Source organism: Gossypium arboreum, chromosome 5 (genome assembly GCF_025698485.1).
Source record: "Gossypium arboreum isolate Shixiya-1 chromosome 5, ASM2569848v2, whole genome shotgun sequence".
Lineage (NCBI taxonomy): Eukaryota > Viridiplantae > Streptophyta > Magnoliopsida > Malvales > Malvaceae > Gossypium > Gossypium arboreum.
The window spans coordinates 24868987-24885276 of NC_069074.1; the positions used below are offsets into that span (position 1 = coordinate 24868987).

The 16290-nt window shown below is 32.7% G+C and overlaps 1 protein-coding gene, 3 long non-coding RNA genes and 3 other non-coding genes across 7 annotated transcripts; 5 read left to right on the top strand and 2 right to left on the bottom strand.

Moving 5' to 3' along the window:
• Positions 1 to 2393: 2393 nt before the first annotated feature.
• On the bottom strand, positions 2394 to 3634 carry LOC128293056 (uncharacterized). The gene is made up of 2 exons (XR_008283082.1): positions 3537 to 3634; positions 2394 to 2641 (listed from the first exon to the last, which is right to left on the bottom strand). It is a non-coding gene; the product is annotated as an uncharacterized LOC128293056 (long non-coding RNA).
• Positions 3635 to 8207: 4573 nt separating this feature from the next.
• On the top strand, positions 8208 to 9435 carry LOC128293163 (uncharacterized). Its single transcript, XR_008283247.1, has 2 exons — positions 8208 to 8367; positions 9210 to 9435. It is a non-coding gene; the product is annotated as an uncharacterized LOC128293163 (long non-coding RNA).
• Positions 8479 to 8559, top strand: LOC128293633 (small nucleolar RNA snoR64a). Its single transcript, XR_008283813.1, has one exon. It is a non-coding gene; the product is annotated as a small nucleolar RNA snoR64a (small nucleolar RNA).
• LOC128293635 (small nucleolar RNA snoR20a) lies at positions 8617 to 8707 on the top strand. Its single transcript, XR_008283815.1, has one exon. It is a non-coding gene; the product is annotated as a small nucleolar RNA snoR20a (small nucleolar RNA).
• Positions 8768 to 8847, top strand: LOC128293625 (small nucleolar RNA R38). The gene has a single exon (XR_008283805.1). It is a non-coding gene; the product is annotated as a small nucleolar RNA R38 (small nucleolar RNA).
• A 142-nt stretch (positions 9436 to 9577) lies between the features above and the next one.
• On the top strand, positions 9578 to 10874 carry LOC128293209 (uncharacterized). Its single transcript, XR_008283327.1, has 2 exons — positions 9578 to 10206; positions 10425 to 10874. It is a non-coding gene; the product is annotated as an uncharacterized LOC128293209 (long non-coding RNA).
• A 2784-nt stretch (positions 10875 to 13658) lies between these two features.
• LOC108450717 (aldehyde oxidase GLOX-like) lies at positions 13659 to 15945 on the bottom strand. Its single transcript, XM_017748466.2, has one exon. It carries the CDS (start codon positions 15507 to 15509, stop codon positions 13866 to 13868), a length of 1644 nt encoding a protein of 547 aa, XP_017603955.1. The 5' UTR covers positions 15510 to 15945; the 3' UTR covers positions 13659 to 13865.
• Between the last annotated feature and the right edge of the window lie 345 nt (positions 15946 to 16290).

Genomic DNA, 16290 nt, shown 5'->3' on the forward strand with positions numbered 1-16290 from the left:
CAATACTCATAACATTCAAAATCACATTCTAAATAAAAGAATCATGAACAATGTCGAATCCTTAGGTGTTCAATCATCTAATTTACTCAATTCAACACATCGAAACAACATTTGTTCAAGACATCAAGCATTTTTTTTTATTTTCAGCTATTACATATATGAGCATTAAAAATTCATATTTTTAGCAAGATCAATTTCTTTTCTCAACACATTCTTCATCAAAACTTAAAGGAAATAATCAAATTCCTTCTTTGATAACCATAGCCGAATGCTCGTCCATCCATCAAAATTTAAAATTTAGCATGGGCTAAGTAAGAACCATGATGATTAACCTAAAACAAGCTAAAATTTCACAACTTTAACACAATATACTAACCTTCTTAAGCCTTCAAATGACCGAAAGTCTTCCCCTTTTCTTTTTCAATATTTTCTTTCCCAATTTGACAATCAAGATAAAAGATGAACATCCATTTTTTTGTCATCTTTTATTGTTTTACTAATTAATTTATTTCAAAAATAAAGCCATCACTTATTATAATACTAAAATAAAACATATATTATACATCAACCATCATTTATGGCAGGCCACTAAACAAAATTGGTCCATTTGACATGCAAATCCCTCATGTCATCATTTCATGCATTATTTGGTACTTTAAAATTTACCTATCACACTTTCAAGTTTTATCACATGAGTCCTATCTTATAAATTTCACATACAAATGACCAGATTAAAGCATGAAACTTTCACACATGCATTTACACATATAATAAACACAGAATTTAACAGTTAATTATTTTTATAACTTGGTTTTGTGGTCCCGAAACCACTTTTCGACTAGGTCAAATTAGGGTTGTCACAAAATTACTCTATGGTAAAATTGTACTTTGGCCCTAAATGTGAAAAAATATATTTAGTACCTTCAAAATAGTGAAATTATAAATTAGTAAATGATAATTTTACATTTAGATCTCTCAAAAATTTTATAATTTAGTTCTAACTCATCTAAAATATTTTTTGGCCTCGCCCCTAAGCTCAACTACTTATAGTTTTTATTTTTATTTTTATACACTTTCTAGTTTTTTTTTAATAATTTTAATGGTTTTTAATTTTACTATGCATATATATATTGAATTTTAAAGATATTTTTTCAATTGTAACAAAAGTACAATGCATGCCCTTATATTAGGAGCTAGATTGCAATTTACCCCTTCTACTAAAAAAAATGACAAGTTAATCCTTATAGATAAAAAAGAAAACTAGATCTTTTGTTAAAAATTTCATCCATTTTTGTTATATATGGCACGTCGCATGTCACTATCTGATTATTGCGTCAACGACGCTAGTTTTTAACAACATAAATGGATGAAATTTCTACCAGAAAATATCAATTTCCTCTTTAATCTAATGTATAGAGACTAGTTCGCCCATTTTTTAAGCACAAGGGTTAAAATGCAATCCAACTCCTAGTATAGGGCCTCCATGATACTTTTACCTTCAATTGCCATGTTATCAACAACATCATCAACCATGCCATTCACCTATCAGCTCAAAGCAAAGTTATTTGAACTGTGTAACACCCATTACCCGAGTTCAACGCTAGAATAGGATATGAGGTGTTACCGTACTTAAACACATGCTTACAAACATTTTCGTGCCATAAAATTTCGTCCAAATTAAAACTTTTTGAAAACCGGACATAAAGTCCCTAATACGAGCCCATGAGACCCAAAACACATTTCGAAAAAGATTCGGGACTTAACTGAGTACTTTAGAAAACTTTGAAAAATTTCAAGGTAAACAAGGCATACGCCTGAATGGAAAAGTGACACGCCCATGTGTCGCCTTAATATGATTGTGCTGAAGGCCCGTGTGGTTCACACGGCCTGGGCATATCTAGACACGCCCGTGTCCCTATCCTGTGTAGATTTATTTTTCGATTCGAACTTACAGGGGTTTTCACACAGCCTGGTACACGCCCGTGTTCATGGCCCGTGTACCTCATACGGCCATGACACGCCCGTGTCTCGGCCTGTATACAAAAACCTTGACATTCTGTTTCTGACGTCATCAACCAATTAAGGGCACACGGCCAAGGCATACGCCTGTGTGTTAGGCCGTGTCCTCCACACGGTTGTATCTATACCCGTTTGTTTACTACCATGCATACTGACTTGTAAAATTGAGGTCAGAGGACACACGGCCGGACTACACGCCCATGGGGTAGACCGTGTGTCATACACGGCCTAGAAACACGCCCATGTGTCTACTCGTGTGGACAAAAATAAGGATATTTACCAAGCCTTTTTGCCACCCTTACTTACACCAACCTACACAATATCAACCAAAACCAATCAAAGCCTAACACATATAACCAAATCAACCACAACCATGAGAAATTTGCATCAAATGCATTTAATAATAATCAATATTAGCCAACATTAATGGCCTATACAAAATGAATATCACATCCATCATATGAGCCAACTCTTGTGGCTAAACTAACAATACACTAAACAAAAGATTCAAGTCCCTATACATGCCAAAATCAAAATATTAAACTAGTTGTACCAAAGTTTCAGGTGATAATGTGATTGATGCTTCCGACGTCCCTTGATCCCCGATACTAGCTTGGTGGCACTATAAGAAAATGGAAAGGAGAGGGAGTAAGCATAAAGCTTAGTAAGTTACATATAAATAAGTAACAAGATCAACCATACATATTATAAATCAACACAATATTCTTGAGTGAACATGAGTAAATATCACTGCATGCTTATATATATATCACAAGTATAAACCAAAGATTTCAATATCGTCCCAAGATCATTTTCATAGCTAGAACTTATTCATGTCATTCTTACCATCAAGGCAACGTAACTAGACTCATATCTCATAAGTTTCGAATAAGAACCTGTACCACTCACAACGTGATTATATCATTCCATATTATTGTCATAAGCTTTTAAAATAACCCGTGAAACCATTCGGAATACTAAATGATATATGACAAGTTTCACACAATAGGGTAAATTGCCGATACCAGGTCCCAGACATGGTCTTACACTGGCTCACATGTTGAGGCCGATGCCATGTCCCAGACATGGTCTTACATTAGCTCTAGTCTCAATGCCGATGCCATGTCCCAGGCATAGTCTTACACTGGCTCTCATGTTGTGGCCGATGCCATGTCCCAGACATGGTCTTACACTAGTACACACATCAATGCCGATGCCATGTCCTAGACATTGTCTTACATTGGCTCTCACAACATCACCGATGCTATGTTCCAAACATGATCTTACACTAGCTCTCATATCGTGGCCGACGTCATGTCCCAGACATTGTCTTATACTGGCACACATATCACCCAAATATCATAGCATAGATATCCAATATATTCTTAGGTTCAATCAAAACTCTACTATATTAAATTTAATCATGCATTATTCATAAGCAAATTCAACCATATTAATCAAAATTAATCATTCAACACATAATAATGATAAAGTTGTCTTACTTACGTACAACTTACCTCGGTATACAAAAAGTGGATGACTAATTTGCTTTAGTCTACTAGCTTGGCATTTCCCCAGTCTAGGTCCGGATTTCGTATTTCTTGATCTAAAATGATAAAAAAATTACTAATTTAATCATCATATTAATTTATGCATTTCATAAATCATATTTTGGCAAAATAACCATTTTGCCCCTAGACTTTTACAAAATTACGATTTTATCCCTAGGCTTGTAAATCGATTTTTATCAAATTTTCTCACTAACCAAGCCTAGCTGAATTCTTTTTATACTAGAAACAGCCCACAATTCCCATCATTTCACACATTTACCTCATAATTTATAACTTATGCAAAATGGTTCTTAGTTAGGGTTTTCATGAAAACTACTTCACAAAAGTTGTTTGTTTAACAACCATGATTCATTTTCTTCCATAAAAATTCGGCAAACAACATAAATTCTCTCATGGCAAAACCCTATACTTTCAACCATTTTGCAAAATAGTCCCTCATTAGCTAGATTATGCTACAAGGGTCTCAAAAGTACAAAAAATATTAAGAAATGCCATCAAAATCACTTACTTGTAAGGGTAAAGAGTGGCTGAAATTTTGAAGCTCCAAAACCCCTAAAATGGCTGAATTTTCGGTGGTGAAAGAAGGGGTGAAAAAGATGAAGTCTTTTGTTTTATTTAGTCTCATTTTCTAGTCAAAATAGGCTACCAACTTCACCGAATTTGATTTTTTTTATTCATCTTTGTCCCTATGCTGACCACCCCTATTGAAATAGGTCTATTTTTCCTTTAAAGACCCCTAATTATGATTCTCTAGCTATTTAATACCATTTGCTAGAAAAACAAAACTTTTTGTAATACCCCATACCCGTACCTGAGACCGGGATAGGATACGAGGCATTACCGAAATTTTCAAAATAATTTCAATTAATTTATATTATTTAGTATTCATTTTCATGTTTCATGTAACATCCTTTTCATATATTCAATTCAAAATATCATATAAAATACGATACAATACTTAAATTTTCATATTTACATGCTCATTCAGTATCCGAACCTACGACTAAATTGCGAAATACCAAGATTTAGGGCATATTGGTAATTTACCATTTTCCCAAATTTCACCCAATCTTAAATTGATAATTTCATTCAATTTATTAATTTAGATAATAAAACAATTTATTCCCTTCAATTTAGTCATTTTTGACATTTTTACAAAATTACCACCTAAAGTTTTACTTTTATTCAATTTAGTCCATGAGCTTAAAACATGCAAATTAGCCATGCTAACTGAATATTCATATATATTTTTCCTCCTGCTCCTCTCCAGTCCACATCCTTAATGTATATAACATTCTTGTAAGTACGATTTCACAATTTACTTATTAATGCTCATATCAATCTGTTCACACAAGTCATAGTCACTCAATTATTTATAATTCGAGCTACATAGCTCAAAATTAAAATCCGTAAATTTTGCCTAAAACTAGACTCACATATCATTCCACCATAAAATTTTAAGAATTTTTGGTTTTGCCAATTAGTACAGTTTATTCATTTAAGTTTCCCTTGTTTCACTATCCAATAGTTCTGACCTCTCTTCACTAAAAATTAATTATATCACAGTACAAAACTCAGTTAATGTTCCCATTGTTTTTTTTATTGAAAATAGACTCATTAAGAATTCTAAGCATATAAATTTGAGACTCTAATTAATTTTCTCAAATTTTTGGTGATTTTCCAAAGTCAAAACAGGGGAACCCTAATTCATTCTAACATTATCTCACAAAATTCATTATATCTTATAATTTACAAATCCATTGCTTACACGTTTCTTCTATGAAAAACTAGACTCAATAAGCTTTAATTTCATATTTTATTCATCTTCTAATTCGATTTCTACAATTTATGGTGATTTTTCAAAGTTAGTCTACTTCTGCTGTCCAATATTGTTTTAGTTCAAGATGTTTATTACCATTTTTCCTCTAAATTTCAAAGGTCATACAATTCAGTCCTTGCTCAATTAGCCCATCTATTAAACTAATTTTTCTCAATTAAAATTTTATTCCATCATTCTAAACTATTACACAATTTTTAAAAATCAGAATTTTAACACTAAACCTTAATTCACAACTTTTTCACAATTAGGTCCTAAAATCAATTTCTATTGAAATTACTTGATAAAATCATCAAACAACAAAATCAAAGCTTCAAATTCATTTTATTTCATCATAAACAACTAACACTTATCAATGATAGCTTTTAATTTTGTTCATAAAATCAAAAACTAATGAATTAAACACTTGAACCTAATTGTAAAAGTCACAAAAACATAAAAATCTCAAAGAAAAGGGTAAGAATTGAACTCACAAAGTATGAAAAACCAGCAGGTTTCAGACCTCCCATGGCGTTTTTGCTGAAGAAAAATGATGATATCTCTAGATTTTTCAAATTTGTCTTGTTTTATATGTTTAATTTGCAAAATTTCCTATTTTGCCCTTGTTTCTCCTTGTCTTTTTTGCTGATTTTCTTGCCCAACCGTCCAGCCCATACAAATTGGGTCCAATTGCCTTTTAAATCCCTCCTTTTTAATCACTTAAACTATTTAATCACAATTTAATAAATTTTGCACTATTTTCAATTTAGTCCTTTTTAATTAATTGACTAACCAAACGTTAAAATTTTCTAACGAAACTTTAATACTAACTTAATAACACTCCATAAATATTTATAAAAATATTTATGGCTCGGTTTATAAATCCGAGGTCTGGATACCTCGTTTTCAACTAAATTTACCTGATTAATTCTTTTAAAATTACAAAATTCACTAATTAAAAATAATTCTTTTAAGTTCGCGCTTGGCCTATAATTATTATTTGTTAAAATTTCTAAACTTACTCGTTGGATTTAGTGATCTCGAATCACTGTTTCCGACACCACTGAAAAATTTAGCTGTTACACTTTTGCTCTTTATGTGATTTAGTCTTTTTTTCGCAATTAAGCATGCAATCGCTAGAATTATTTCACCAAAATTTCCATGTACTCATATAAACATGCTATAACACATAAAATTATATTGAAAATAATTTCTCCAACCTCGGGCTAGTGGTTCAAAATCATTGCTTACGAATAAGCCCAAAATCGGTCATTATACAATCGGACCAACCGATCGATCGAATCGGGAACTGATGAGGGTACCGGTTAAGAGAAGGGCATTTAATCGATTGATTTAGGAATCAATACGAACTAGTTGAATCAAACAAGAAATCGATTAAACTAGATTTTTATTTTTAAAATTTTAAATTTTTTAATGATTTATTTAATCGAATCGGATGGACTGATTGTACCGGTTAGACAAAAAAACCGACGACCCAACCAATTTGACTAGTGGCCTAATTCTAAAAACATTGACTCAAAGTTAACGAGGTCAAAACTTCAACATAAAAAGATAATTTAGATGGCTTAGTTGATTGTTATTTATAATTTTTGAGTTGGTTGACACATTTTATAATTTTTATAGTTTTTTATAATTTCATAAAAATTATTTAGATATATTCATATTTCTTTTGTAATTTTATTTATAAATTTTAATAACATTTAATAGTTTTAGGATATTTTTAAAAATATTTTTTAAATTGCAATCACATTATCTATCTACTCAACGGAAAATTAATAGCGTCAAGACTTCAATGGAAAAAGTAATTTTAAAAGTTTAATTAATTGCTAGTTTTAATTAAAACGGTATTATCTTTTAATTAGTGACTCAATATTATTTATTTATTTTTAATGGTCGGATTTTTATCTATCTAATATATATACAAATTAAAATTTTCTCTATAAATAAATAAACAATCAATTCAATATTTAATCGTAAAACAATTAAGGTCTTAATAAAAATAACCACCATTTAAACTATTGAAATTATCTTTATATATATATTTTAACATTTCTAATATTTTTCTAACTGCCACTTAATTAGCCATGTCAACTGTCTAGGTAGTATAAAGTTACCAAAAATATAATTTTGAGAGCTTAAATGATTATTAATTCTCAATTAAGAAATTAATTAAGAGTTGTTTTCTTTTTAAGGCTAAATTGATTATTCATTTATTTTACAATAATTTTTAAATATATTTTTAATTAGAAATCGAAAAATGTAGAGGAGTTTTTTAAAATCAATTTTAAAATAAAAGAGATAAATATTAAAATTAGACATAAAATTTGATTTAATATGTAGTATTATACATAAATTTTGGTTTTGTGTGACTTTATATATGAAGTTTTGATTTGATTCAAATTTCACTAATCACTAACAACATTATCGAATAAATATCATTTTACATCGATATATTGCATACACAAATAATTATATTAATTTGATATGAAAATAAATATATTTATTTATTTAAATATGTGTAATTGAATCAAATCCAAAACTTCATCATACATATAAATTATAGTTTAAGTTTCATATATATAATTACATTAAATTAAAATTAATATATTAAATTATACATTATACTAAAATTCAAGTATAAATTTAATATTTATCTCGAAATAAAAACAACTTTTTGATTTTCAATTGAAATCAAACTTGATCTGAAACTTTTAGGCCCAGTGTAAGAAGATTAGTCCCCTAGTTTACGGCCCCATATTCTCTCTGTTAGCTTTGACTCGTCACCGTCCAGTAATTTTATAAAACTCTCCTCCCCAAAACGCACCGAAAAACTGTCTATAAAACGAGGTCGGGATCCGAGAGCATCATTGCAAAACCCTAATTCACGTTTAGCGCGTCGGCCGCCATCTTAGTTTCTTCAGCCATCTGTTTGATCTCTAGGTTTTTTCATCATCAACCTGCAGCTTTTCCGATAAATTGTTCATTTGTTTTCTCCATTTGCTGCTAAACGTTGCACTACTTATTTTCTATCAAAATGGAGGCCAAATGATGAACATTCGAATCGAATAATACTCGAAAAATTTCAAAAGCGAGTATCATGATTTCGTTTATTTGAATAGGAAGATCTGATGCCTCTTTATTTCTTTATTTATTTTGATTTTAATCTTTTGCTTGCAATTTGTGAAAGAAGCCAATGATGAAACTATTTGACTTTCTGAAATGCAGTTCTATCTCTACTATATGAATTTGTAGAAACTCATGAACTAGGACGGTCTGAGGCTTTCTTTAAAAACAAAATAAAATTCATATTATCTTATTTAAGTGTTTTTACTTCAGTTCTGTCTGTGTATGATGAGAAATCTTTGAATCAGTTATCCCTGTCTGAGTTTTTTGGATGAGATCTTGATATCTGACACAGACAACTGAGTTTTAGTTTTAGTTTTTGTTCTGTTTTTTTTAAATGTGGTGCTTAGACAGATGAATTTCAGAGTATTAATCTCGATTAACAGAGGTTTTGAGAGACATTGAAAATTAAGTAAATTTTAGTAAAATGGATATTTGCCCAATGATGGAAAACTCAATGAATGGAGCAGTAGGACTGATTTTCGTGTTAGAACATTTACTATCTTCATCTGTTCAATCTTTCTTTCTTTCTTCCTCTGTTTCTGTTTCTGTTTCTCATTCTGTTTCTGTTACTCTTATCTTCTCTGCTTTCTATCTATAATTCTCTCTTTACCTATATCCTTCTTTTCTCTTGTTCTTACATCTCTTTTTTCTCACAGCTGATGACTGGTAAATTCTTTCAATGAAAACCAGTTTGTTAATACTGCGAATGACCTGATATAGCTATGAGATCTGAGGGCTTTGTTCAACATTTTGAATGTCGGGGTTTGTTATCCAGAATTTGATTTATAATAATCTTGTTTTACATTATAGCGATAAACATTAAATTGATAGAATGTTTTAAAGGATATCCATTATCGAGAATTTTAGAAATTAAATTGAAAATTTTTATAATTTATAGATAATGAAATGTTAAAAGAGATGAATTTTTTAGGTGAAGTTTTGACTTTTACTCAAATGACATGTTACTTTATCCAATTATTTAATATTTTATTTTGGTTATTTCTCGCCCTTTTGTTTTCGTTATTTTATTCTTTAAATTGTTTTTCAAAGTTGATATTTTTTATTATAAATTAAATTAATTATCATTTAATTAGCGAATATATTTTTAAAAATTATAGAAATATTATTTAATAAATTTAAAATTAACATGTGTGCATCGTACATGACATGAGAACTTATAAGAAAAAAACAGTTTGCGTTTGATACATATTACACTTTATTTGTTTAAATTCATATTAAAATATATATGAATAATTAAAATATTGAATAGTTAATTAAATTTAAGATTTATATATTTTTGGTTTAAGTATTAATGAAGTGTTAAGATTTACTTCATTATTGTTTCATTCATTAATATCCAATACAATGATCATTACCATTCAAATGTGTAAAATTTATGTAGCACTTTATATTAAATGTGAAAATTAATTTGTGAAAGATGATTAAACATGCTTTAAATATTAATGGATGAAATGTAATATGAATGATGATTAAACATGCATTGAATATTAAATGTCAGCCATTATGAATACAACTATGCAAATCTTGTGGAATAACGTTTCGACTTAAATGTTCAAGCCAATTAGGGGAATTAGATAAGATTGTCCTTTCTCACCTTATCTGCTCGTTCTGTGCATGGATTGGTTGTGTTAGGTAATTCATTCATCCATTAATTCTGGCAAATGGATTTCAATTAGATTGTCGAGATCAAGACTTGCACTTTCCCATCTATTTTTCGTGGATGATTTGGTTATTTTCGCTAGAGTTGAGTTGGAACAAGATAAACTTATTAAGGAAACCTTGGATAATTTCTGTGGCTTTTTTGGGCATCGTATCAATGCTCATAAAACAAATGTTTTCTTTTTCTAAAGGCAGTGATGACGTTCAGGGGGGAGACTGTGTGGTGTCCTCGGATTTTGTCATGTTCTGAATATTGGTTCATATCTAAGAGTTCCCCTCTTCCATGAAAGAATCACTAATAGCTCCTTGAGATTTGTGGTGCAGAAAGTTAAGGCCAAGCTTCAGCGTTGGGAGGCAAGACAACTGTCTTTAACTGGAAAAGTCACGTTAGCCTAGTCAGTACTTTTCACAATTCCTAGTTACTTCATGTAATCATTGATGATCTCAAGATGTATCTGTAAAGAGATTGAACGCATTGCTAGACAATTCATATAGTGGAATTTTGGAGGGGGCAATAAGTTGGCTTTTGTTAATTGGCAATCAATTTGTTAACCAAAGGCTTGTGGAGGGCTTCGGTTGCAACGGTTTTCGGATCAAAGTACCTCTTTTATGTTAGAATTGGAGTATAATATTCTATCAAATACTAATTTCTTGTGGGTTTGTGCTTTCCTTACAAAATATAGGATGGAATAAGATATTACTTTGAGTATTTGTAAGGGACATTGTTCCTTTTTATGGAAAGCTCTTTTTAAGATTTGGCCTCTTCTCCGTGAAAACACTCTCTGGTCTATAGGAAATAGAAATAACATAAGATGTTAGAAGGACAGGTGGGTTCATTGAATTGGGTCTCTTGTTAGTTTTATCCCAACTCGGGTTAATATTGATAAGGACTGTGTGCTTAAGGAGATGGTCATAGAGAATGGATTTTGGAACTTTGATCTCTTTCAGATTTGGTTACCAAAGGAGATTATTGACCGTATTGTGAGCATACCTCCCCCAAGTCCCTTAGTGGGTGCAGATATAGTGGCTTGGGCGGGTACTTCGTTAAGGTCATTCTTTATCAAAAGTGCCTATAAGGTGGTGAAGTAGGATACGTGGAATCTAATGGATGAACTGTGGAAGATGTCATGGAAATTTCAAGGTCCTCAGAGGATTCGTCTTTTTATTTGGCTGGCTCTTAAGCAACATTTGCTTACGCAAGTAGAGAGGTGTTGACAAGGTATTGAGTAATGATTTTTGTTTTATTTGTGGGTCAGTCTCGGAGGATATCATCCAAGCTATTAGAGACTGTAGATTAGCGAAAGATGTTTGGACTCAGGCTGTACCAGTTGAGAAACAAGAGTTTTTCTTTTCCAGTGATTTGCATGAATGGTTTTTGAATAATTTGCAGAATCATCAAGATTTGGTCTTTGGAGGGGCTGAATGGTCAGTCTTCTTTGGTCTAGTTACTTGGCATATTTGGAAAAATATGAATCTCTATATTTTCCAAAGTTCGCCATAGAGTGTAGAAGAAATTATCAAGGGGTCGTTTAGTTGGGCCTAAGAGTATGGGCACCTTCCCAAGGTAAGCTCTAATGTTGGGCAAGTGATGGGGGTGGAAATATAATCAGATGGGTAAATGAGTGCATTTAAGAATTGATGGTTTGCTTAAGGTAGATTCAGGATATGCTGCTGCAGAAGGGAGTATTGAGGGATGAACGGAAGGAGTGGATTATAGGTTTTAATAGAAGATTGGGGAGATGTACTATATTTGAGGTAGAACTATTGGGTATTTTAGATGTCTTGTCATTACTACAAGGAAGGAAATGTGACAGAGTATTGATGCCAACATATAGTTTGGAAGTCATTGAAGCAATAAAGGAGTTCAATTCGAAGAATTCCAACTCGGCCTTAATCAGACAAATTTATAATAGAGAAGTTGATTGAATGGTTAAATTAGCTTTTGATAAAGAAGAAGGGCTAAAGTTGTTTGTGAGACACCCTAGTGATTTAGTTTAATTGATTATTGTATTTTTGTTTTTTCACAAAAAAAAAGGTAATAGATTCGAACTAAACTCTTTTAAAAACTCTTATAAAAATAATTAAAAAGACAAAAAAGTCTCGTAGACATTAATTAATGACGTGAAAGTTAACGTTACGTGTGACTTGGTAATTGGCATAAAAATAATGATGTGACAATTAACTTGACACTTGACGTTAAGAAATGTTGACATGAAGAGCTTAATTTGTATTTTAGAAATTATAAAAATTATCAAAAAGGTAAATATAGCAAAATTTATATAAAAATTATTTTATAAAAAGTGTAATAAATTTAAAATTTTAACAATATTTAACTTTTAAATAGTTTTCTAAATTTTTTTAAATCTGTATAATTTCAAGTAATTTTAAAAATATTTTAATAAAATGTTGCTACCCCAACCTTTTATTATACCTTGGTGATCATTTTCAGCTTTCTTTACATCACTATTTTGAACCAAAATTATTACTCATCACTCACATTAGCTATAGTTGTTAGTAGGGATCGGATTAATTGGTGAATCAGTTAGATTGAGAACTCGTTGATTATCGGTTCAGACAAAAAAATTGAATCAAAATCTAAGCGAATATTTTAATATTGAACCAAGTTAAAAATCGATTGAGCTTTTTAATAATTTTAGGCGGGGATAACCATGGAAATTGGATAGGAAGAGCGAGGGGTTTCCTTTGGCGCCAAAAGGCGGTCGTCAGCGGCGGTTTGAAGCCAGGAGCATTGCAGACACAGAAGCATGAAAGTCTAAGTCTGAATCTAAAATAATTCTCAGTCCTGTCATTATCAACCTTTAAGTTTATCCTATTCAACAACAATCAAAAGATGGCATATGCAATAAAACAATTAACTCCGAAAATGACTGGTGTTTCCATTAAATCATCTTGACATAAAATAGGATCAGTGATTAAAGTGGTTTCATGGATTAGTGCATTATTCATCCTAACTTCTCCACAAAAAGCTTGCTTGCAAGGAAGAGTAGATGGATTATAAGAGGTAAACATAATGCCCCCACATTATTTTTGGTTGATCTTGGAGCTACAAGTAAGCCATTGCTTTTAGTGTAATTTAAACCCTACATTTTAATGGAGAATTCTAAAGCAGTAATCAATGCCATTGTAAGTAAAAGAACTGAAACAAGTAGAGAACACAAAACAGCTGCAACAATCATGTTTTAGACATGAAAATGATCGAGGGATGTTTTATAGAAAGCCACGATGACCCCTACTGGCTATTTCAATCACCATTTTTGGCTTATGGACACCATATTATACGTGCTGTGAATAAATTAGTCCATTGCTTTTACTTAGTGGGAACCCATTAAGACGCCCTTCGAGTTAGGCTCCATACATGTTTAAATTGAAGATTTAAGAATAATTAAAACCTATGGTCCTTGGACTTGTGTGTGAGTGTTGGAACACAAAGTGAATATGATAAATTCAAATCCTTTGTAAATACACACTTTTGTTTGTAAAGGACATTTATTGATACAACATGGTATATACTAGTTCTATAAAAGCAACCAATACTATGTCAGATTATACATACGGGAAGATAAAATCTTTATGAACATATAAGTCTAAAGCATAAGCATTTTTCTTTACTGCTACTGCAATTTGACCCAAATGCCTTTGCTGGGAATGCCTTGATGGACCACAAATAAAAGATAAAATCCTGACGGCGCAAGATTACCCGAACGTGGTGTCGTGACATCAATGTCATACGTTGCTTTCCCCAAAGCCGCCACCTTGTCGTTTCCAAGTACAAGCAACCTTTGATTCATAGAGAATGAATGTGTGTTGAAAGCCGGCGCCACCATTGTTACCGACACCTGGTTTTTAGCTACTTTTCCGGTAATCACCACTCGAACAGTTAATTTTGTGCCGTATTTGATTCCGGACATTGACTTTGGAGCAGTGATTGTGGGTCTTATGTTGTTGAATTTAGTGTCTAAATATGCCGGAGAGAATGCCTCTAAGCTTAGTTCAGTAGGGAAAAGAACACCCGTGAGATTGTAAAATGCGTGGGGATTGCTTCCTCCTACTAAAACTCTGCCATCACGAAGCAATGCGGCTGTGGAATGGTACAAACGTGGAACGGTTGTCGGATTTTGTGTCTCGAACCGTGTCCCAATTTTGTTATCAGGCTTGTACAACACCGGGTTCAAAACTGGGTTCCGACCCAATTCCCATCCTGCTGTTCCTGAACCTGCTCCATTGATGAGCAAGACATTGCCGTTCGGGAGCAATATCATGTCACCCATAACTCTAGCTAAAGGCATGGTCTCCATGACCCACTGTGGATTCGGGTCTGTTATTTTGATCCTAGCACAAGTATTCAAGGCTCCAATGAACTTCGCACGTACAGCTTGAACATAAGATCCTTTTGGAGCACCCCCACAAACCAATACTTCAGCTTGAATGGCTGCCGCTTTCAAGTTCTTCAGTGGAAGCAAAACGGCCGAACCAGTGCTCGGGTAGCTTCTTGGATCGCCGCCTGGAATTGTTGGATACGTCTTCACTACTTTGTTTTTCATAAAATCAAGCAAAATAGCTCGATTGTTGGCGAAAATAAATAAGTTCCCATCAACGTTAAGAAACACAAAAGGGTAGAGGTTGTTCTCAACTCCTCTCTCACTGGTTTGCAACAAGAAAGGCAAACTGAACGTGTTGGCAGTAATAGTTTTAGGAACGAACTCGTAATTAAATTGTCTCCGACCACCGACAACAATTTGTCTTCCATCTGGTAAGATATGGTTGGAGGCGTACCATCTTTTGGCCGCTAATCCATTTGGTGTCTCTTGCCAATCGCAGGTGCTGCATGGGCTAAAAGTCCTAACCCGTCGTTCGCCGTCATTAAAACCACCGGTTTGGACCAAATTACCACTCGGCATGATAGCCCCTGAAGAGCACCAAACGTCGGTTTGAACCATGAGAGGCCTGAACGTATTGGTTAGAACATCGTACTCAACTGAATGAGCCGTGCAATCCACTTTGAGAGCAGTGTCAGATGGGTCATTGCGGCATTTCCCATTTGGCAACGGTAGTTTGGACGGGCCAAAATCAGTCCTATCAAACACAACAACACGGTCATTCCTGAGGAGTTGCATGTGCATGGCGGAGACGCCAATGCTTTTTTGTAGAAGTTGCCATCGACCGTCGGCGGCGGCAGCGAGGAAACGGTGACATGGTTGTGAGGCAAAGAGGAGTTGAAGGATTAGGACGGAGAAAACAAATGGTGTGGCTGACATATTGGATTGGGGAAGGCTTTTATTGGTTTTGTTTTTATTGCTCGAGGCTGACTGTTGGGGTCCTATTTATAAAGACCTCGTGAGGGAGAGAAGCAATGGTGGTTTGAGAATCCCACACGCTGGTTAGTGAAAACGATGGTGTCTCGTTTTAAAATTAAGGAATTTAGAGGGACAACAAAAGCTGACTTTCTAGGTAGTTGGCTTGGCTCTTCAATATTTTATGTTGCTAATATTCTGTCATCGTAGCTAGTTTGGTGGCCCTGGCCCTGGAACTACACTCCTCATTTTACCCATTCCAGTGTCTTCATTAATGTCTGCCTGAAAACTCTAACCAGAAGTTATAATAATTAATTAAAGGATAATAAAATAAATAGGAAGAGATTAAATATGTAAAATTCAAACTTGGGTTTTTAATTTAGAAATATTATAAATTGTATGCATTGAATGAGATAGAGTTTGACAGACTATATATTGTTAAAGATTCCCTGCAAAACATTCCTTTGACTTTGTTTTCCCAATTAGTAGTCCACACGTTAGATTGTTGTGTATGAAGGCGTATTTTCTTAACCAAAATAATAAACAAAAGATGGAACCAAAAATAATACATATGGTGTGAGGAGTGATATCTTCAACTCATCATGATTAATAGTATAAAATGGATGCTTGTAAATGGAACTATTCGGATTCAGAGAATGATTAGCTGATAAACCCACCTAACAAATATTCTGGGTTTTATAATTAGCTTAAATGGATTTCAAATTTCCATACCATTTTACTCCTT

Coding starts and splice junctions, on each gene's coding strand:
- LOC108450717 (XM_017748466.2), bottom strand. CDS start 15,509: ATGTCAGCCACACCATTTGTTTTCTCCGTCCTAATCCTTCAACTCCTC.